General features: G+C 38.6%; 1 protein-coding gene across 5 annotated transcripts in view; it reads left to right on the top strand.

Annotated features, from left to right (window-relative positions):
• LOC139937870 (atrial natriuretic peptide receptor 1-like) overlaps positions 1–23,104 on the top strand; it is a 386,766-nt gene that overhangs the window by 322,477 nt on the left and 41,185 nt on the right. For all 5 annotated transcript variants that reach the window (XM_071933239.1, XM_071933238.1, XM_071933237.1 and 2 more), the window contains exons 6-11: positions 1,083–1,158; positions 8,653–8,776; positions 16,011–16,076; positions 17,470–17,547; positions 18,637–18,741; positions 21,599–21,670. In XM_071933239.1, the coding sequence (XP_071789340.1) occupies positions 1,083–1,158; positions 8,653–8,776; positions 16,011–16,076; positions 17,470–17,547; positions 18,637–18,741; positions 21,599–21,670 (521 nt within the window). The remainder of the gene's footprint in view (positions 1–1,082; positions 1,159–8,652; positions 8,777–16,010; positions 16,077–17,469; positions 17,548–18,636; positions 18,742–21,598; positions 21,671–23,104) is intronic.

Raw genomic sequence — 23,104 nt, 5'->3', positions numbered from 1 at the left:
GTGAGAAACAGCTCCCTCTGAAGTAACATAGTTTTTGAGAAAGAGGTAATTTCGCACTCAAAATAATAAAAAGACTTCAGCTGAAGCCTTTTTATTATGTATCTGAAAGCATACAAAGTACAATGTACTTTTTCTGTCATTGTTCTCTTGCAACTTCAATGACCAATTGAGCCCAAATTTATAGAGTTGTTATTATATGCAAATGTTGGGAAACACCAAGTGGGAATACTGGTCTTTGAAAATTGCCAAATGTGTCAATGCCTTTAAGACACACTGACAAAAAGAAGTGCCATTAGAATAATTGTGTACGGAGGGTTCTTTTTGAGAGGTAGACTGTTGATGCGATTTGCCTGAGCAGACTGAACATTTATTTTGTGAAACTACCATCGAGGGATTTGGGGTCTTATGACGGGTCATGATACTTTGCGTGAGGGATACAATCGTTCCAAAAATTATGGGTAGGCTCATGGGATTATGTGTATATTCCAGATTAAATTGCGTTTGGCTCAAACCGTACTCCAATGGATATAACGATGATGATTAAAGGGTCTATGTACTTTTTGTAGGACAAACAACACAACGTCCACAGATTTACATTAAAACTTACACAGTTTGAAGATAATGAAAGTAGAAAGCTTCACTGAAAATATTACTTGCTGAGGTGCTGTAGTTTTTGAGTAATAATTAGTAAAACAATGTCATGAAAATAATTTCGTCTCAGTGATCATGAGACGAAAATTATTTTAGAATGTAAAAACGTATTTTCATGACATTGTTTTAGTTATTTCTCAAAAGCTACAGCACCTCGTCAACTAATATTTCGAGGTACGCTTTCTACGACCATTATCTTCAAACGGTGTAAGTTTAATGTAAATCTGTGGACATTGTGTTTTGTGTTACATGTTACCCTTATTTAAACAAGAATGGACTACTTTGGGAAAAGGGTACCCGGTGCAATGTTTACCTTCAAACCAATGGTTTTCTTGTTGAGAATCCAATAAGTCTTATCAGATTTCAATAATGGGATCATAAGGTTTTGTGAAAATTAACTGAGGGGATTTTTTCTTCTTCTTCTTCAACAGCTACTGTGATGATTATGATGATATCAATGGCCGTCGTGATCGTTATAGCTGCAGTAATAATCATCTACATAGTCAGGTATGTATTAACTCTGTCAATCAATTCAATAAGCTCCGCCCCCTTTAAATCCTTTGACTAATTAGAACCACGACAGCTACTCGTTAAAAAAGTCAGGTGCGTTGCATCTCATAGAGGCAGTTCTCCCCAACCCCCGTTTTGGTCATGTGGTTTCTGGCACCATTTTCAGTCCAAACGAAACACCACCCAACGTTGCAGTGTAGTCTGACTCCCTGTTTTCCCACCATGCGGTTTTTTATGTACCAAAAAATTCTTCTAATCGAAAATGGCTTCTCATAACATACGGCTCTGCGTGGCTGCCTTCCGCAGCGCCCTCTCGTGACAGTATCATGTTTTACAGCAATAATTATACTGACAATAAACCGGATTGGAGCAGCGGACTAAATACTCATAATGACCTAATGATAATTAAATTGAGTTGCCTGTATTATTGTAACTGGTATTCCTTGAAAGAATCCCTTGCAGTTGTTTTGCCAAATGCTCAAGGGATGAAGGTATATCGTTATGCCTATCCTCAAAATAATTTACTTAATTTCTTAAAATGTCGGTGCTTCGTCTTAAATTGTTTTGAACTAGCATTCAAACATTTGTTTCATACAAGTTCATTACAACTTAATTAAAGTTGATTATTTTTTATATTTCTTTTAAAAGTCAAGTAGCTCTGAAACCACCATGTTTTTCTTCCCAAAATGTTTGTGACTCGTGACACACAACGTATTATTAAAAAAAAAATTGTGAATTATTTAATAATTATTTAAATGGTAGGATAAAACATTCCATCGAAGGGCAATCCATCTTGAAGGTGCCCTCCTTCATCTTGAAAAGCCCCCTCCTCCATCTTGAAAAGCCCCTCCTCCATCTTGACCAGGCCCCGCCTCCTCATTTCAGACCACCTCATTGTCGATTCCCATTGGGTAGGTCCTACATGGGGGAATTAAATGTGACTTAAGTGGAACGTGACTGAAATCCGAACGGCACTTTTTACCAGACTAAAGACATAATGTATTCCAGCCCGAGCATGAATTCCTCCTACATTTACGATTCGAGTTTTTAAAAGGTGTTGTTTGAGCTGTATTGACTGAACATACACATTGAATGGATGGGCGAAGCTGTTAACATCAGCATTAAAGGCCTGGACACTATTGATAACTTCTCAAAATAATTGTTAGCATAAAAAAATTACTTGGTAATGAGCAAAGAGAGCTGTTGATAAGTATAAAACATTGTGAGAAACGGCTCCCTCTGAAGTAACGTTGTTTTTTTTTTAGAAAGAGGTAAATTCTCACTCAAACACTCAAACGTTAAACAAAATCAGGCCTGAAGCCTTTTATTAGGCATCTTAAAGCGCACAAATTTGTGCAACAAGGGTGTTTTTTCTGTATTATCCTGCCAATTCGATGACCAACTGAGTCAAAATTTTCACAGATTTGTTATTTTATGCATACATTGGGATACAACAAGTGAGAATACTGGTCTTTGACAACTACCAAAGGTGTCCAGTGCCTTTAAGACGCTACAGATAAGTGACTTTTTAACTTCAGGACAAACATTGTCAGTGAGCAGTTAATTTCCTCACGGCGTGTGCATGGCACGCCGGTGTGTTTACATTCAAATAGAACGACCACTTCGCGCCATTGTAGTTCCTCCTAAACAATATGCTGCTAAACGTGACTTGCTCCGAGATTTGTTGGGAACACAATTTGTTGTACACCGACCACAAGTTAACGTCACGTTCGTCTCAGACAATTTTTTGTTCGTTTCGATTTGTGCTAAATGGGAGGTTTTCATTGGATACCTTTTTGTACGTAACATTATTAAGTTGAAAAACCTGTTTCTTGTTCCTATTTAATTCATTGCGATAGTATGAATGAGGCTGCATCGTGATCCCACTGGTTCTAAAAAGGTTTCTTCCTGACTAGTCTAAAAAAAAAAATACAAATTACACGTAAGAAAAATGTTCTGTTTGATTTTATCAATGTTGTCATTGAAGACGCATTTATTTTAATTTAATGAAAGCGGACCACAGTGTCTCTGCTCATCACAACTAGAATGCATTCCTAGTTGAGGAAACTCGAAAAGGGGAACGACCCAATAATCTAAGCGGTTCTCAACCAGCACACACATTGAAGTTGAACTTTTCACCGCTCGCTAGCTGGCTCGCTTAAAAATGATGGCAGGAAATTGACAGCGAGCACAACACCATCGCGCTACGTGTAGCAAGTTACACTCCTCCCATGGGATCCCCTAGCGCCTCGCGGGAATAAGTGTTGATTGAGTCTTGTTTCCAGACCATAAGCCGCCCGTCTCCAAACTCATTGAAGCATGACGCTCATCAAACTCGGGACTCTGCTAACCATGACGAAAAGGCCTTCTTCAAATTTAGTCCACTTGACTTCTTGGAGGCTTGGGCTTGATGATTGGTACGGGCGTTTCAATGTATACAGTGTCTACTCCCGTGGACCCAATCCGTGCTCAATAGAGATGATTCGAGCCTCTGCAGACGTTGACTGATAGGAGACCACATGAAAAGTACACCGGTGTCAACTCTCGCATCTCAACTCAAAATGAGTGCATGCATTAATGATAAACGTCTCTCAGTTTTTGAAAAGAAGACAAACACATAATACGGATTTGCGATCAGTTCTTGAAGATTCATCCGGCTCACACTGGCTCGGGCAGTAATTGTCTGATCGTATTAAGAAATAAATCCGTTTTCCCAGGCCGCCTCAAAGCACCAAGATTTCATCGAACATTTTACGTTTCCCTTGGGGGCTTTTGAAGAAAATGTGTCAAGTTAAAGATGGAAACTTGAGCCTGTGCAAAAGTCACTCTAACTGCAAAGGTCCTTTTAAATATAACGAGTCTTCATCTGACGTCATCTATCCTTTGTGCTAATTGTGTCGTTTTAATTCTACGCGAGCGCCATTCGTAATGCGATATAGCTATACGGTTGTTGACTGCGGTTTATGACGTGTGCTTTCCACTAGTTTTGGCTGGAAAGGCAGAGCAAACAAAACTGTTGGCTGTGTCCGAAATAACGGCTACAGCTACTGCTACGGCTTTAAGTCCGCGTCGTCATGTGTCGAAGCATATAGGACGCCCTCAGCAACATAGTTCCGTCTAGTTTGGGCGGGAAAGGCAGAGCAAACAAAACCGGTAAAACAAACAAAAATGGCATGAGCAACATAGTTTTCCACAGATTGTGGCGGGGAAAGGCAGAGCAAAGGAAACCGTCGGGCTGTGTCTGAAAAACTGCTACGGCTACGGCTATATTATGGCGTCACCATGCGTCGAAGCATTGTGTGTCCTCAGTCCTCGGAAACTACATCACAATATTAACCGATTCAAAAATTAATGCAAGAATGTACCTTACAATGAATGTTTCGCATATGCTTTTAAAGTGAGTTGACGTACTTTTCTGGGGTTCATTAATAATAATCTGCATTCTTTTCTGAACCACACTTGTACTTACAGTTGAACATTTAACACCTGTTTCTGAGACGACAATATACAAATGAGAGATACAGCTGGATATACCTCTTGAGCAGACAGTAAATGCACTCTCGATTGTTACTAGTTGGCAATCAAAGGCTCTCGTTGAGCATCTGGGGAAAAGGTGTCAGCGGATATTCTTACTGGTATTCTTCCTGTATTCTTCTTCATTGGTTAGGGGTGTTTACCGTGCTTTACCGCATGAGTCGGATTCGGGCTGTCGTGTGTACGTCGTAAAAGTCAATAACAGTTGCGTGCTTAATACTAGAAAGATACTGGTGAATTTATGTCACGGCACATTGGATTGGAAGCAATGGATCAACTTCAAAGTCTTAATTAAACACCGTATCCAGTTTCTTGCTTCCATTTATTTCTTAATGATAAATTTCGCACATGGTGCTCAAGGCTATCTTAAACCATAAAAACCTTTCTCAAGTCGCAATATTCAAACTCATTTTTTTTCTCTCAAATAGTCAAAGGTCATTGCTGTCGTCATTAGCATAGCATGCCTGTGATGTAAGCCCTACCCATGATTAGGCACATGAAATTGACGCATGCATACTCGGCAACTGCCATACAGTAAGTTGTACACTAGGCAAACGCACAACGTGTTTTTGTGACACGCCACCATCGGCCAAAACTGACAGGCGCGACGTTCAAAGTTTGCGCAACCGGTAGAGTTTAATGCCCAAGCGCTATGTGCAGTTCATATAATCATTGAGAGGTAATTCCGTGTACAAACTACGGGGCCGCTTTCTTTTTTGATGTGCTTTGGAACTTGGGTTTGCAAATTAATTTTGAATCTGCACGCACAAGACTTGCATGGTATATTCAAATAAACATCACGTAAATGTATTACACAGCTTGACGGGTATTTTCTATTCCGTTAATGAATGTTCTGGTCGTTAGTACATGATTGGCTTCTTGGAAGTACATTGCCATCATTTTAATCCTCATGAATAAAATCCATCATTTGGGGTAATGGTGTATCGCTTTAAAAACAGGTTAGCATTACGAAAAGCACATTCAACCTTCTGGGTTGAGATAACAAATTTAGTGATCTATACTAAAATAAATTATGTATCATTAAGTGAATTATAGTGGTGCGTCCGTCGTACACGTGAATACTTATTTAGCTTTCATTACAGTTGCCATCATTTTTAAAGTACACTCTGTCAAATTTGACCCGGATTCCAGGCGGTCTGACCCAGTTCTGGATCAGTCTGACCCGGAAACTAGATTTTAACCAGGATTCTACTTCAGTTTGACCCGTTTCTTGATCATTTTGACACAGGTTTGAGGTCACATGCCTACGCATGCCTGACGGGTACATGCCAAGTGATGTTGGTTTTAATTACCGGTCTACCAGGAAGATTAGATAAGGCATGGCCAGGGGATGGATTTGCGGAGGACTTTGATGTGATTTAGGGTTAAAGTTTATAACACAATAACCTCGAACCCAATAACAACATCCCCGTGTGCCGTTATTCATCAGTAACCCCTGGCATTTATTTACCGGGAGTTGCGAGAAAAAAAGCTTCCTCGTGAAAATAGCTCCTCGCCCTATTCATACACACTATTCATACTATTCTTATGGTGGTCACGACTTTCCAAATGTCCACAAATCACTTCTGAGTCTAATCTAGGCCGACAAATCAAACCATAAGAAATCTGAAGATCACATGGCCTAATTTCATAGAGCTGCTTAAGCACAACAACTAGCTAAGCACTACAAAATAATTATGACTAACGGAATAAGGTTACCAGTCAAAATACCATTTTACAAGTACAAATCCTGTTAGTTTCTGCTTAGCAGACAATAATAAGCATATTTTTCTACTTAAGCAACTCTTTAAAATTGGGCCCTGATTAGAAACATGTATATTGATCAGCCGTAGAGTTCGAGTTGCTTTGAGGGATGTTTTCTTAAGATATTGCCCGTCTCCGTTTAAATTTCCACCGTGCATCTGACGCCCCGAGGTTCCCTCTTTCTCTTTCTCTCTCTCTCTCTCTCTCTGGAACACAAGTCGAGTCCTTCTTTAAGCGAAGGGATCGGATATTTAATTTGGATGACAGCAGTGATTTATAAAATGATTTATAGATAACTGCCCGGTTTGGATGTAAATGTTTTGTCTTAATTAATTAATGCTGTATCGTCTAGCTAAAATTCACCCAACGACTGTTTGCGGGGTGTTTTGTGAGATCGCTGGTGAACAATACATTTTGTTTTTGTCTGTTTTATAATAATATAGCCTAACTTATCTCTCGGAGGTTTCATGTTATCCAGTGCAACATTGATAGGAAAAACAATTTAACATCCCACTTGTTATTCTTCTAATAAAAAGAACAAAATTGATTTTAGTTTTAAAAGAGGGGGGGAATATAAAATATCGTTGCCAATGACACGTAAATCTGTCACGGTAAATCAAAACTGCATGCACCATGGGCGAAACAGACGATGAGGTGTCTACTGCCCAAAAGGTTCTTAAAAATCTCGAAGGTGTATTCTTGATTACTTTTAATCTGTTTAATTTGTTGTGATGCCTTGTAAATAACTACGTTTCTTTTCTTTCCTTTTTCTTTCTTTCTTTCTTCAAATCCACACCTGGTTTCTATTGATTACTGGTCTTCCTCGTAGTGACTTGTTCATCTGTAAAACGACGCCATATCTTAAACGCCCTCGGTTGACGTTGAAGAGTTTCAATGTCAACGTGGACGTCACAAATTAACTAATTTGTTTTTCTTTGATAGCCAAAATGATAAATAATTGTCACTTACCTAGGGGGATTCATACCAGACAACGAGACACTGCAATCAAAATCGCACCATCTTAAGGACCTATTTAACATTTTAATTTTGTTTTAAACTGACGAGAGCCCGCCGTTTAAATATTCTTAAAATTGCAGTCGCATTCCTTGGGGCATTGGTAAAGGAGAATGATGCAAAGCTGTCTTCTCGCTCCAAAGACTTAAGTGGTGCTTATAAAAAGGAAATAACTTTGTGTAATTTGTTTTATTTGCATGAAAGCCCCTCCCTACTTGATAAATTCCGTCTCCTGAACCAATTTAATTTATTACCATACTTCATGGCGACACGATTCATATTATAGATTGTCACATTATAATCAGCCAAGGGGAAATAATAACTTGTTTCTCCCTCGCTCTGTTACTTCTTCTCCTTCGAAAGAAAAAAAAGGTTGATAATAATCGAAAGCCAAAAAAACACTCAGACGCTGATTAAATTCCTATCGTGGTCATTTTCAGTGTCAACGTAAGGAAGATTGTTTTTGAAAATGCCACAAATTGTTGCTTGTTTCATGTATGCAACTGTTTCTGGGATCAGCTGAATTCGTCTTTTTATTATCTCATAAGTGCATTTCAAACTTGAAAAACACCATTGCAAAAAAAATTGTTTAATTTCCTCCCTTTGGTGAAATTATGGTTGCATGCGTTTTTTGATAGCCAGTAATAAGCCCTCCACGAGAACTCAACACACAACCCGAATTTGAAGACATCATCATACCTAAATAAAGTTTTTTAATAAAATAAAAACATTAATACTTTTTTTTTTTTTTTCTTTTGGTAGAAAACGGAAGGATGTGAATTGTGAATCAATTAATTCCATCAATAAATTTTTAAATGTGATACATCGGTCTGGCATATGCCAAAAACATTACAGATTTCCTAGTGGGTCCTAATCGTTGATGACAATTCACTAGTAGTTTTAATCTGCATTATTAGTCCTATACTAAAGGACAATAATGTGTTCTCCAAAGATCAGTATTCAAAAGATTCGCAACACCAATTATTTGTCATAGGACTCGGGAAAGTACTGAGTATACAGTGCTACACACATCGGTGTATATGGGTAAAAACCAAAAATTAATGTTCTTTATCCCCGATGCAAATTTAACATCTATTAAACACCAATAAGACTCTTTATCTACATGTCTGTAGTCTCTATAACATTGGAAATTCTCCTCTTTTTTTTGTCGATTTACAGAAAGTACAGACTGGAGATGGAATTGGCCAACATGGTGTGGAAAATCAAATGGGAGGACATTACATTCAACAACAAGATGGACAAGCAGCGAAAATTAACGGGCAGTAGGGCGAGTCTTGGATCGGTAGGTTTTTATAAACATCTTATTTTCAGCTCATTAAATTGTTGTCGTCGACTACGTGTCTTGGTCGAGCAGTCTGGAACTCAAGTTCTGTACCCGATTTCTTTGCATAAAGCCCATGCAAAGCCTTTCATTGCATATTGCATATAAAACTAAAGCATGGAAAGTTGCCACTTTTCTTTCGAGTTTGCATTTAGAAGAATAGGATTGCTTCAAATTGCGTTATAATGTAGGACCGTTCGGGGCCGGAGCGTGAATTTTATCTGCCTGTTCACAGTGAACTCAAGCGATTCCGTTACTCTAACTCTACACTGAGTCTCTATTAAATTGCGGTTTGTACGAGTCGTCGCTACGGGTGTTTAATGAAACATTTCGCCTCTTGAGGGCGCACTACATCAACCACATCATCTTTGCTGATGATGCAAAAGAGAACAAAAACAATACACACTGCTTCATTAGTCACTATTCCCACCGCGTGTACGGGTAATGTCACGTTCGGTTAATATCCTTCGGCAACGCTTAGGTTATAATGTGATAAGAAAGTAATTGTTCGTGATCAATTGCTGTTTAAAGGCAGGAAGTTAAGCTACAAAAATAAACTTGAAGTTTGTGTGGCACATCTGTCAAGACGTAATTGTGATCGTCAATCTTATATTGTTCATAGAGGAATACACAATGGTTTTGTTTATTTTGGGGTGTGAGTTTGTTTTTGTTTTTAATCAAATACACTGTGATTTAGTTAGAAAAAAGACCTACTAAAATAGCTCCTGTTGTGTGTAGATGTTATGTCTTTATGTTGTTCTTTTATAATGTATATTATCTGGGGGTTGTGAAAATCGTACAAGTTCAGTTGTAGCCTGAAGTGTTACCAACAATTTTGAGAAACTGACGATTGTCTAAAAAGATTAAAATGTGGTTGAGTACTCAATAGAACTGAGGCGTCCTGCACGTGATAACCTACGTTTACGGGGCTCTTCTAACTTCCGCGTGACGAATCGGAAATTCATTCAACCCAATAATAATTAGGCTCAATTCTCACACAGGGTTGTTTACTAAGCAAAACAAAATTATGCTCATCGGAATGTGGTTACCAGCCATAATACCATGTTGCATGTACCACTTGTGACTGGTATCATGCTCATTTATGGTTGGCAGAAAAATTGTTAGGCAATATTTTGTGCCGACGCAGCTTTTTAAATGACGTCACAGTTGGTAAATAACGTCGCAAACTTGTTTTAGAATGCTACATCAATGTCAAACGAAGAACTTATGTTTTAGAAAAAAAGGGGAAGAGTTTTGGTTTAAAGATGCACGAATGATTACTATCCAGATATCTAGTGATGTATTTTTTTTAACATTTCTCTTTTGTATTAAAGTGGGTTGGGTTTAGTTATTTCCCAGGAATATTACTTTATTCATAGAGTAGTCTGTGTGGATACATCTATATTCTTTACTCGTGCAAACAGTTGAAGCAAATATTGACAGCGTGCGGCAACGACGGTGAAAGACCTCCAAGGTATGGCAGTTGTATACGTATTGGCAATAATTTTAGCTTATAATAGATGTTAAATTTGCATCGGGGATAAAATTTTGGTTTTTACCCTTAATTTTAGCTTATGCCGGGTACATAGTGGCGAATTGTGTCATGAAGCAGAAGCAATTTGTAATATTCAAAAGATCAAAATGCGTACCATTCATCGAACGGTCAGCTCACCTGAAACAAAAACACGTTTGGTCGATTGTAGATATCGTAGACCTGTTTTGTAAACGTAGAAATAAATAAACTGTCTATAGTTATCTTTTGTTGAACACATCACATTCACTTTAGAAAGACAAAAATAACATGTCAGACTGAATCATTTTTCGGGCTGTTTGATGATTTCTCCTATTTTATATATATTGCTAAAAAGGGCATTACCTTTCTTTTGTTTCAATTACTACAAGCTGCAGTCACTGTAACTACTCATTCACAGCAATGTCATCAACTTTTCGAGATACCATTAAACCGGGCACGCACGGCATTCAAACAATGTCCATGTTACTTTCTTAAAGAATGCGAACTATGAATGTCACTTTTACTTAATACTTATCCCAATGAATCTATCCCACAGGGCAAAATTGACACATCTGTTTTAACACCTAAGTACATTATTAATTTCTTAATTGGACACACACAGTACGTTCAACTGTCACACATGGACGTAACTTGATGGGATGCACGTTTTTTCTTTTAATAACAAGTGCCATCCCTATCTAAATGATGTTGTCTTGGCTTCCTTCGAATGAGATATGTTATGGTTGCAAGTGATCCGGAAATAGCATCATAGTTCTCAATTACCTCGAGTTAAAGGATTCGGATACTTTTTCAAAATGTCCACAGATTTACATTAAACTTACAGGGTATGAAGATAATGATAGTGCAAAGCTTCCCTTCAAATATTACTAACTAAGGTTGTGTAGTTTTTGAGAAATGAGTAAAATATCTTAGCATGTAAAATCCCCTTAACCAGTTATGATATTATACCAAAACCATAGCATTTAAACTGGTTAAAACGTTTTTACATGCTAAAACTGAGACGATAATTATTACTTTTACTCATGTAAGTAAAATTTCAAGGGAAGCTTTCTACTATCATAGTAGATCTTCAAGATCTTCAAACTGTGCAAGTTTAATGTAAACTATGTGGACATTGTGTTTTTTCTTAGGAAAAAGTACATAGACCCTTTAATGGGGTCTCCTCCCCCGAACAGTGAAGTCAGAGCCTTTTACAGAAGGAAGAACTAAGGAAGTAGCACGTTGAGGTGAAACTAAAAAGACATCCAAACATTACACAGGGATGAATTTCATCAGGGGCTTTGTTGGGGCTACACATGAAAGCTTTGTTTGGTACATGTTGAGTATTTGCGGATGGGCTTGTCCGATGGCTGCTGTTGTGAATCGCACGAGTCGCAGAACAAGCGGGCACGACTGAATCCCAAAACACCTTGTATCGCCTGCTCAAAGACCACATCCTTTTCAATCTTGATAGGTATCACTATGTTGCAAAATAGAAACTGACTCAAATTTCATTCAAAGGGATGTTGTATTTTGTTTCTGTCCGAGAGATAACTTCAGTTTAGACAACCACCACGTTAAAAATAAATGACGGTACCCAGATCAAATCCTAAAGCGACATTGCATGACGTTTGTTATTGAAACGAGAATACAAAAATATACCTTAGTTCATTTTTACTGCCCTGTCCACCAAGCCAAAGACAATCCTGAAACCATCTCTTGGGGTTGGCATGTGTGGCTATGCGTTTTGCGCTCGCCTCTCACCAATGTGACACTGGTTCGATTCCCGGCTAAGACCATAGGGCAGTTGTGAGTTGTTCCTATCATATGCCACGTAGAGTTTTTTTCCCTTTTGGAAAAATCAAACGCATTATCTGGCTGTGCTTCGTGGTCATTGATTGATGTGGCTATCTGCCAAAGGGCGCCCTCTCGTCCATGCTTCTTGAACACGTTATAGCCGCGTCCTTCGCATTTCAGCTGTTCAGCTGCAAGTAAGAATGATTAGCCCTCCCAAATTATTATTATTAATGTTATTACTCCTGAGGAGTATGCAGCCCCGGCAGCCAAATTCGCGCCAATAAAAGCTAATCAACCTTAAAGACGAATCGTATATGCATTCACAGGTATCCGTTTACTCAACTATAGAGGCACATGGCAAATACTTCTCGCCCAAGATCTTCCAACTAAAAGCTTTTTCACACCAGAGGAAATTTGATTCCCTTTTGATGCAATTGAACGTACCCCTGAGTACGATGTATAAATGGGTTGTGTGCACCACTGCACGCTATAACAGGTTAATAGAAAACGGTGTGATATCCTAATGTGTCCTTGTGGGGTCCGCCCAGACCACCAAACCTTGCAGACCGTGGAATACATTAGGGTTAAGCATGAATGGTTCCGCACTTCAATCAGGTTGGATGAGAATTAATGTTTATCGAGGAGGACATTAAAGGTGACATGCTTTTTTCGAAATAACTTACCTTTTTTATTGTGTGTATTATATAGCTTCTTGGCTTTTTCTAACATTTGCTTATCCTCCAAAAGAATGGTACAACAAACAAAAGCAAAAGCATATCTTGCAAACACGTGACACTCCCGGGTCACAACTGATCTGGATTCTGGATCCCATTGATTTGACACATTTCAGTCTGACCCATGAAACTGGTCAATTAATTGAATGTTGAGCCCCAATGTTGCGTTATTTTGCGTCAGCCTGCGTCAGTGTGACCCATTTCATTATGACACAAGATTCCGGTTCATACATACCCAGGAATGGGTCAGACCCCACGGGACTAGATCAAGGTCAACTAACCCGAAAGTTTTTGGAGTGTGGGAATATCAAAAGTTCTACTAACTTAGAACCAATAATAAATTGCTTAGTTTCAGGGGCAAATCAAAGGGTTTGGGGCATTCGTAAAAATACATAACATCGACGTCGACGTCACACGTTTGGAAACTTGTCTGCACGAGAACAGTATTGTGGTATCACTTTGTCAAACGAATTGTGCAACATGTTTTTGCGTTAAACAAAAAGTGACACAAATGCGCCTTAAATCATGCCAAGCACGCGACAGCAATCAACACTTCCAGATGAAAACAAATTTAACATATTTTTCCAACGCCTATCCGTTTTCAGATTTTAAATTCAGTCTCGGCTGAAATGTTACTGTCTAGACAAATTGATATTTGACACAGTAACTTAAGCAACATGTACCAATCTAATCTCCCATTCGTGCGAGGGGAATTTGACGAAATACAAACATGGTAATTAAAAAGAAATCCGAGAAATAATAAATGATGTTTTGGTTTTGTGGTAACTTCTTTTAGCAACGTCAGTCTTAGCTCGAGAGAATCCGCCTCGTGTGGTGCGACTTACGAAACCCAATATTACTGACCCCCGCTGTCGTGTGCAAGTCTTAGGAGTGAATTATCACGCGCCGACTGCGGATTTCTTCACCATTAGTGGGATGTTTTCTTTTGCTTATTCGAACCCTCGGCCCCAAGCTGTCCGCGGGTTCTTGAATTCCCCCCACCCTTCCTTCAAAAAAGAAAGAAAAAAGGAAATCGCAGGTCAATTTTAAAATTGGTACATGGAACAGTCGTCGGGTCTGAGATGAAGCCATTCATCCCATCAACACCCCGTTGGTGCTACACACGGCAGAGAGCGTAGTGCTACTTGCTGGCCGCGACGTGACTCGGAGTTATTGAAAGATGTCGTCAGCCTACGGAGGCCGTGAAGCTGGAAATGAACACCGACACTATAAATTGCAACTCAGCTCAACAACAAAAAATGTGCCCGATTTCATAAAACCGCTTGAGCAGAGGAATCATTTGCTGAACGGGATTACAAAATGCATGTTACTCTGGTCCCTATACCCTTGGCCTTCACACGAGAAAATCGAATACAAAATAGCGAACGGAAGACGCTCCTTCGTGTAAAGTCATGAAGGATTTGTTTTGATTTCATTTAATGTCGAGTTTGCGCGTTATTTTTATACCAGGTCCATCGATAACTGCAATCGAATTCTGCAATTAGGTTTTAACTGTAGGTTCTCTCAAGCTTGTTTTTCGAAACCGAGTTGTGTCACGTTTGCCTTGCGGATATTTTCATCCATTATTTGTTCGTTCGTTCTTTCTTAACATATTTGGAAGAAACAGAGTTGGGAACATGCGTCTTTATTTAATTCTTGTTTAATCATCTTTGAGCTAAACAGTAACTGTTCAATGCTTTCCTGGTTCGTGGTATCCCTACTTGTACAAACCTGCTGAAGAATAGATGGGATGAACATGTGATTTGAAACGCTTTGTGACACTTAACATTCCTTTACACAGCCAGTGATTCAGGACATATTTATTGTTTCTCAATGATTCTAAACCAAGTCCTATTATTAGTACGTGGCACAATATGCCAATAATGATTGCCAATGGATTTACATCATAGAGCTACAATACTATTGGTAGAGACGAATCGTTCGTAAACAGGAAGAGGTGACTTTTTTATAGGATTGGGTCAGGGGAAATGGTCCAATGGACATGGTGTACGTCAGCCCATCCCATGGCGCAGTGCCTTTGGTTCAGACGCTGGGGGACAGAGGCATGCCAAATAAGCGAGCTTACTTTACACAGCGCCACCAAGTTTATCCCACTGGATTGTCCTTTGTTAGCACTGTTTCGTAAAAAAGTCGATACCCTACATAACATACATGCAGAGTACTCATTAGCTGAACAAATAACCTGTGTAGGTTTGTCAGATGGAGATCACCTGTGAGTGGGTGTTTTGTATGGCCCTGTGGGTAGCAATGATTTATACGCAAGGCGTTGAAATTCGTCCAGCGCAAAATTCAAATTTCCCATGTGCATTGTGAACTCCCTGTGTTGACGGTCTACTTTGAAAACAACCTCTCCAGTGCACACTATTGGTGGCGTTCTTTATCGAGAATTCGCAATCTTTGGCTGCAATAATTTGGGTATCGTTTTTGCTCTCCAATTTTAGTTTAGATAACGAAATACTAAAACATGCAATCTACGATCGAGCTTTTAAAAGGATCACCGCTGGTCCAAAATAGTACATTTCATCAAAACGCTCAAAGCACATACTACAAAACTTAGGTTTAGTCCAAATGGACAAGCCAAATTGACTTCACCTCCATCTCCAAACCAATATTTATTCCTTTATAAAGTGTATGCAACCCCAGTGCACACAGTGCTGTGTTGTACCATAGACGGTTCTACACTCTAAGCTTATTTGAACTCTAAAATGATGTTTGTGTGCGCTTTATTTACATACACCCCCTCCATCAAGTTTTCGTGAAAGCAAATTGCAGTAGTTTTGACAAAACGGATAAAAAAGGATGATTTCGTTAAGGCTCCTCTAGAAATGGAATCAAATTACTTAATAAAAAAGAACGAAATGGTTCAACACTTTCCGCCCACTGTTTCTTGGGCCAACAACTGGAAAATGCATTAAATGTGTTTTTAGTGCGTAAATTAAGTGTGGAGTGAACGACTTATTTCATACTTAACTTTATTTTATCCTTCGATAAAGACTCTACTATGGTCGAAACGTCGGGCCATTAACTATTTTATGTATTAAATTCATTGTACATCGATTCACATTGTCATAGGTCAACAGACATGCGCTTTAATAACCACCTCCATTTTATCTTCTGTTTTTATTCACAGGCTGAATCGGGTCAAAGCGTGTGGGGAGGCAATCAGCAAATCTTCACCGTTACTGGTTACTATAAGGTGAGGATTGCAAGATGCATAAACCATTATTTAGAGTATTTGTGTTCGTTGTTACACCCTAAACATTTCAAGGGGTCATAATTTACTTGAATTCCGAGTCCCTGAGGGTAGGGGTGACCCATTTATGGGTCAGGATTATTATGAGCACCACACTAAGAAGTGATGTTGTTTTTCTTATAGCGCAGTGGGTTTATTCTGCGCCGAGTGGCAGAAAGGTCCTATGCCCTGTATCCCTTATGGAGATAAGTGATGTATTCGTAAGGATATCTGACTACCGACCCGTCAATAGGACCATGTAATGCATCCCCTCTAAGGGGTAGCGCCTCCAACTATATTACCTTGCATATTTTTTTTATAATGGCAGTGCCAGTAAAGGTAATATTTGACGGACGGAATTGTGGAAAGTAAAGCAGCATAGTGTTTGCACGACCTACATACAGTATAACGGCATATTCTCCTTTGAAGAGGTCGAAGATCTGTCCTGGTTTATAAGAAATAGAGGAAGGGGGTCATCCGCTCGAAGAAACCCCTTAGAAAGGACTCGTGCACTACCGGGGCTATAAACGTAAAATGCCTTCAAACTGTGCCTTGCAATTAGTGGCTTTTGACCCCTTTGGGAAAGCCCCAGAAAAGCCCGTCTGAAAACAGACAACATTAGCAGTACCACGATTTGTGTTTGTTTAATCGAATCTTGTCGAAAGTGGGTCATTTCCAAGGCATCTTCAGTTCGCATTTTGGTCGAGATATTTTCATATGTTCAATTTAGGGCATGGAGTTTAGCGAAAGAGTAGGCTGATATTGACTGTGGTTTATTTAAATTTTCTCAAGAGGACGTTTTTTTCAAAATTCAAAGCCTTATCATAGCTGTTTTTTGTTGCTCATAAAATTGTACCCCCTTAGGACAAATTGTGCTTCTTCAAAGGCGTTTACGAGCCTCATAAGATAAACGACTTCTGACTCTTTGGTATTTTTCTTGGCCAAACAGATCATTAAATTGATTTACACAGGTATTCAATCTTTCCCCCAAACTATTAAGAAAGGAAATAATCCAAATTTTCACTTCTAAAGGAAACCTTTAAGATGTTTGAAGACATTCCCACCTGAGCGCTGATTATATTGATAGACTTTCTGTTTTTATTCGGCATTTTATACCCCGGCGCCATTCTTGATTCATAATGTCTCAAAGCGATGATAGTTGATTTACAATAGAATCCCATCATCGGTGGCTTGGGAGTATTTGCTTAACTCTGATTTATAATGTGCGGTTTTTATATTCACTTAAAATCTGAGATGTTTAAGAGGGGAATGCTTGCGGCATGTGCAGTCTGCTTTCAGATTAGAAGTGGAAACTTGATTATATATGTCTTGACCCATTTTCGTGTTTGACCCGCAGGGAAACATCATCGCAATCAAAAAGGTCAATAGAATCCGAGTAGAGCTGACGAGGAACGTCTTGATTGAACTCAAGCATGTAAGTCTCCCTCTCAAGTCACTCACCCTTGAGTTGTCTCCAGACAAACACACTAAGGATATACCTCTAAACACATTTTTTTAAGTAGTATTTCGAAAGAAAACTAGCCTTCATAGAATCAATTCTTAAAAGCATGAAGCAGATACACCGTCTAATTCAGTCACCATCATATTCATCCACTAACACACGTTGAGTGAAGCCGAATTTGGTACTTTTGGGGACACGAGGTGGCAGCAGACTTACCATTGTTTTCAGAATTGTGCGCATCATCAGAACTGTGCCAAGAACAACAATATACCTGGTAAGTCTGCTTCCCCCAGCGTTCCAAAGTCTCCTATTGAAATATTTTGACCTGAAGATGAAAGTTTACACATTAAGAAAGTTAACAGTCTTGAAACGGAGTTCAATGACATCATATAATAAATATAGTAAATATGGCGGGAACACGCTTTGAAACAACATTGCTCTAAATAATAGAAAAGTATCTTCTCTTGTAAGATTATGCCCCAAGTTTGCCTCAAGTTTAAGTGGAGTTATCTCTTTATTTATTGATATTTATTTCACACATAAGTACAAATCTTGTACAGTTAGATAAATGATGCATGTACTATAATTTCTTGCTGCAAAACAGTGTGAGCATCGGTAGCTCTGGAGGATCGAATGTCATTTTCTCCAAATGGTTTTGCAAAATTTACACAAATGCCAAATCAACATCCTTTATGTCGTCACCGTCACAAACTATTATGTTGCAATCATTTTTGAAAACCAAGTGCTTTTTACTTTGTATTTTTTTACAATTTCCAGAAATTTCCAGACATCCAGGTGTTTTTTATTATCAATAAATATATGTTATTTTCTTTCCCTAAAAAAACAGAACAGCAGAAAACGCAAAAGTCTGAGAATATATAGTGTCTATTAGGGCCTATGTCTATAACTATTGGTATGGATTTGGGATTATTACCTCAATTTGACCCTTTGTTACAGATCAATACTAATAGTGTCTGAAACAAACCACGTGACCCCCATTCACGTCATCACATGATCTGTCAGTTCATGATTAAACCTTAATGGCTGCCAATCTCGTTTCAGATGAGAGACATATCACACGACCACGTGACGAAGTTTATAGGGGCTTGTATAGATGCGCCGAACATCAGTGTCATGACGGAGTATTGCCCGAAGGGCAGTCTGCAGGTAAGAGTGGATTCTACGAGAGCTTTGCTCGCCAGGTTTAGAAGTGTACAGGCTTGTTGACCGTCAAGTTTGCAGTATCTTCTTGTTTAGAATCATGTCTCAAGAGTTGTGTGACATAATTATGGAAAGACCCTGTGGTCTGATAAAGGGGTGATATTTTTTCAGGGTTGTTTTTGTTTGCTGGTTTTTTAGGATTTTCTCAAAATCTCCTAACCCTTGGAATTTTCTTGAAAGAAGTGAAGCAGTCACAAATGACCAAAGATTGGGCTAGATAGTTCAGTTAGCAGAGCGCCCGCACGTTAATAACATGGAGGTTGCATAGGTTCTTTCGTAAACATGTGACGTCACATTTGGTTTAAAAAATTATAAAAAGAAACTTGAAAACACCTCGGTTTGTTGTCGACATTGGGAATAATTTAAATTGGCATGGAGCCGAGTTTTTGGCAACTATAGGCCTCAAGAAACTCTCACTGGTTGAAATACTTCATTACTTTTCATAGGTTACTATAAGTTTCCAGGTTTAAAAAAAAACACTAGAGGTAGACTTGCCCTTATAGCTGAAGTGGTTTTTATTAGACGAAATCCACTCCACTCCGAAGGTGCAAAATAATGATTCCATCCAATGAACAGTAAATAGGTAACTACCACACGGTTTGTGGACAGTCTTCCCCAGGGCACTGATGGTCCATCAAGATGCAATCTACGCTCATATACAGTCGTTTAAATCATGGAAATTCAATCTAAACATTAGTTTGACATTGTGCATGTAACTGTACGCGTTGCACGTTTTGGGGACCTCGGTTAATCCACAATATAAGAGTATTAGTGGATTGATTCTTTGCATAATAATAACATAATGTAAAATTCTGTTATATTCTGGTGAACAACGGAAAGTAATTTCGATCTGTCTATATCTGGACCTTTTTTGTGGCTTAGCACAGTACAAATGCTTACCAGACTAAGGTGACCAGCCAAACTACCACGTCATGTGTACAATGTGTGACTGGTATCCTGCTCATTTCTGCTAAGCTGAACATTGTTTTAAAGGTTGCAATAATGTGCTCCTTTAGCAGCTCTATCGCAGACCTATACCAGAGCAGTATATTGATATACGACTATACATGCAATTGAATGCAACTGAAAGCTATTTTGCACACCACACAGCTACCATACCTGACTGCACACAATGGGTTATGCTACTCTTGGACCGAAAATGGCGTCCAGCCAAAGAAAACTGGTCACTCTCTGTCTCAACTCTCTCGATCAAAATACGCTGTGGCTCATACATGGAAAAGTTATCTTTGCCAGGATGCCTCTTTACTTTGTGATAGATTTTTGACAATCAACACCCATGCACAATCAGCCAGAAATACAAACAGTCACCGCAGCTCACAATTTGCATCTGTTTTTATGTTTAATTCTCTGTTGACATACAGATCATCGCCTGGTGGCACAAGTTCTATGCAATTCACGTTTACTTTGAAAACACATTATATTAGAAGTAACTTCTCCGGATTCTGAACGATGTTAACAACATCCTCCCCCCCCCCCTCTTCGGGTATTGGATTATAATGGTTGTGCAAATCAAATGGTCTAGACAACCTCTTAACATCGCCCAGGTTTGATACCGACTGATGGACTATTCGCAGTAATGTACCCTTGGCCCAGTAAATAATGAACGGCTTTCTAAAAAGACCTTGGAATTAATTTCTGTAGGCTGAAGATGTCTTATCTCGAAGATCAAAGATGTTTGTGATCACAGACCGCGCTTCTTTCATTACTGAAGCGTACTAGACCTTGAAGTAAAGGCCATTGTATCAGCAAAATGACCTTGTTTCTGTAAACAAATTACTTCGTATCTGATTCGTGTTTTCTTTCTCGTCCCGGCGTCACTGAGTCGTTAGATTTGATTAAATCCTTCCCGAGAATGGATTTTTGTCTTATTAATGATTCTTTCATGAGGGAGGCAAAGTTATTATGGACTCATTTGGGAACGTTGACTTTTTCTAAAGCGGTTGTTAAACGATTCTTTAATCGAGTTACCTGAATAATGATTTCGCGACTGGATTCTTGTCACGAGGGAATTTTTCTTCTTATTTCTTTTAAGAAATAGTAGTTGTTTTTGCGAATGACTCCAACTTTTCTTCGACAACAAGAACCAGCAATGCTTCACTTTAGTTGGGAATGTGTAAATTAAAGGAATAAATCAGAAACTGCAACGAAGAAACATTAACAAGCAATTTTTACGTTTTAAATTTGTGTTACATTTTGTTGTGTATATTTTGAAACAGCTGTTTCTCATTGGAGATTAACAAATCGGAGTGCGCCCTCTAGAGTGCCGGTTAAGAAAACTAGCCCGGCGCCAAAACTTAATAGCTGCAAACAAAACACACAGCACGTGTTTGTATAATCTCACACACGTTCTGAAATGGTAATTGCAACGTAAATAAAGATATTGACACATCTGTTGTTGATCAAACCAAAGAGTGACACGACGTTTAATTAACAAGAACGTTTTAATTAAGCAATAAGTATAGCCCCTGAAAGTTTTACATCGTTAAAAGAAAATTCTGGGTAAGATAAATTAGACACACAAATTCATTTCCTATTGGAAACTTGCGACGCAGTGTTTTTTTCTAAGAACACTGCTGTTTTAATTATCACAAGTTGAGTTTGTTTTATCTTATCTTCAATCAGCCGATACTGCAAAACAATATGATTCCAAACGAAAAACGACGCAAGGGTAATGCAAATTTCCACTCGTATTTGTTTATATTAGAACCTTCAAAATATTCATATAACTACACAGCCTAGGTAATACTAAAAACCTTTTGTTTATTTGTTTGATCTGTTGCAGGATATTTTGGAAAATGACTCTATCGAATTGGATGACATGTTCAAGTATTCCCTTTTGTACGACATAGTCAAGGTAAGCTAACAATTAAAAACTTGAAAAGTGTATATGATGCAAATTATTATACACTTCTTATATAAGACAAAGTATAGTTAGTAAACTTGCGGGCACACCCATTTCTAGAACTCTTGTTGAAGAAGTTGTAAAAGAAAGGCTTCATATTTGACTGACAGGAAATTGGTATTTGTGTATGATCAGAATTAGTTTGCTGCAACCCGATTTTGTATAAACAGTAACCTCCACAACCCCCATTTAGAGGTGCATTCCCCTTTAAGCATAAACAAGGACAACTACAACCTGCTTATTTCCCACAGGGAGGTTGTGGTTCAAAGCAAATGCAAATTCCATAATTGCATCGCGGGTCCCTTCAGGTTCTCCCCCTGGCTCTAGGGGAAGCAGACCGCCAATAAGAGGCGGACTAGGCCCGCTTGGGGCTTAGGGCGTCACGGCGCGGACAACGGCGGTCTTTGACTTGTATACAAACACAATTTTTTACATGTAGGCTTCCTGTAATTAATTCAAACCGCCGATACACAGTTTGTGTTCTTTCAACGTGGGAAATAGCTCGGACGTAGGGGCAAAGCCGTTGTGATTTAATGAACGCATAATCAATATAAGCCGTGATTGAATTTTCTCGGTAAAACGATTAACTCTAATTCAGAAGCTGTATTTTAAATATTATATCATTACTTCGCTAGTTTGAATGCAGCCACACCTGTACTAGATAATTATTTTGAAGGGTTTTGACAGAATTATTTTGAAAGTACATAGAGTTAATAGTTGAATAGTTAAATGATTACCATAATGGTTTAGTATGAATATTGTATAGGCCCATTTGTGAGTAGTTCAACACTTCAACGAATGCAAATATTATTTCCATTTCACAAAACAAAATTTTGTAATCAAAATATCAATATGGCTGGATGATAAAACTATCGAATAAACTTTTTGTACAACATTGTGTTTTGTCATCCATTAAAAGTGCCCTTTGGTCTGCTGTACATAGCATGCAATAGAGGATTGGACAAAATGCATAGTTTATAATGGCCACGTGACCAACAATCCTCCAATCAAAACAAGGGTCTACTTGAATCCTCCAATCAAATGGCAAGGATCTACTCCAATCCTCCAATAAACATGACAATCATCTTCTTTGGCGTTATATAATGCAGAATACTCTTTAAGTGTTGTCAACGTTACAACATCAAGTTGGTCTTACTTTAAAGGCAGTGGACACTATTGGTAATCACTCAAAATAATTATTAGCATAAAACCTTTCTTGGTGACCAGTAATGGGGAGAGGTTGATGGTATAAAACATTGTGAGAAATGGCTCCCTCTGAAGTGCCATAGTTTTCGAGAGAGAAGTAATTTTCCACGAATTTGATTTCGAGACCTCAAGTTTAGAACTTGAAGTCTCGAAATCAACTATCTAAAACGCACACAACTT

The sequence above is a fragment of the Asterias amurensis genome, chromosome 5 (genome assembly GCF_032118995.1).
Source record: "Asterias amurensis chromosome 5, ASM3211899v1".
Classification (NCBI taxonomy): domain Eukaryota; kingdom Metazoa; phylum Echinodermata; class Asteroidea; order Forcipulatida; family Asteriidae; genus Asterias; species Asterias amurensis.
The sequence above is the reverse complement of the archived record's forward strand: the minus strand, read 5'-3'. Positions and strand labels throughout refer to the sequence as shown.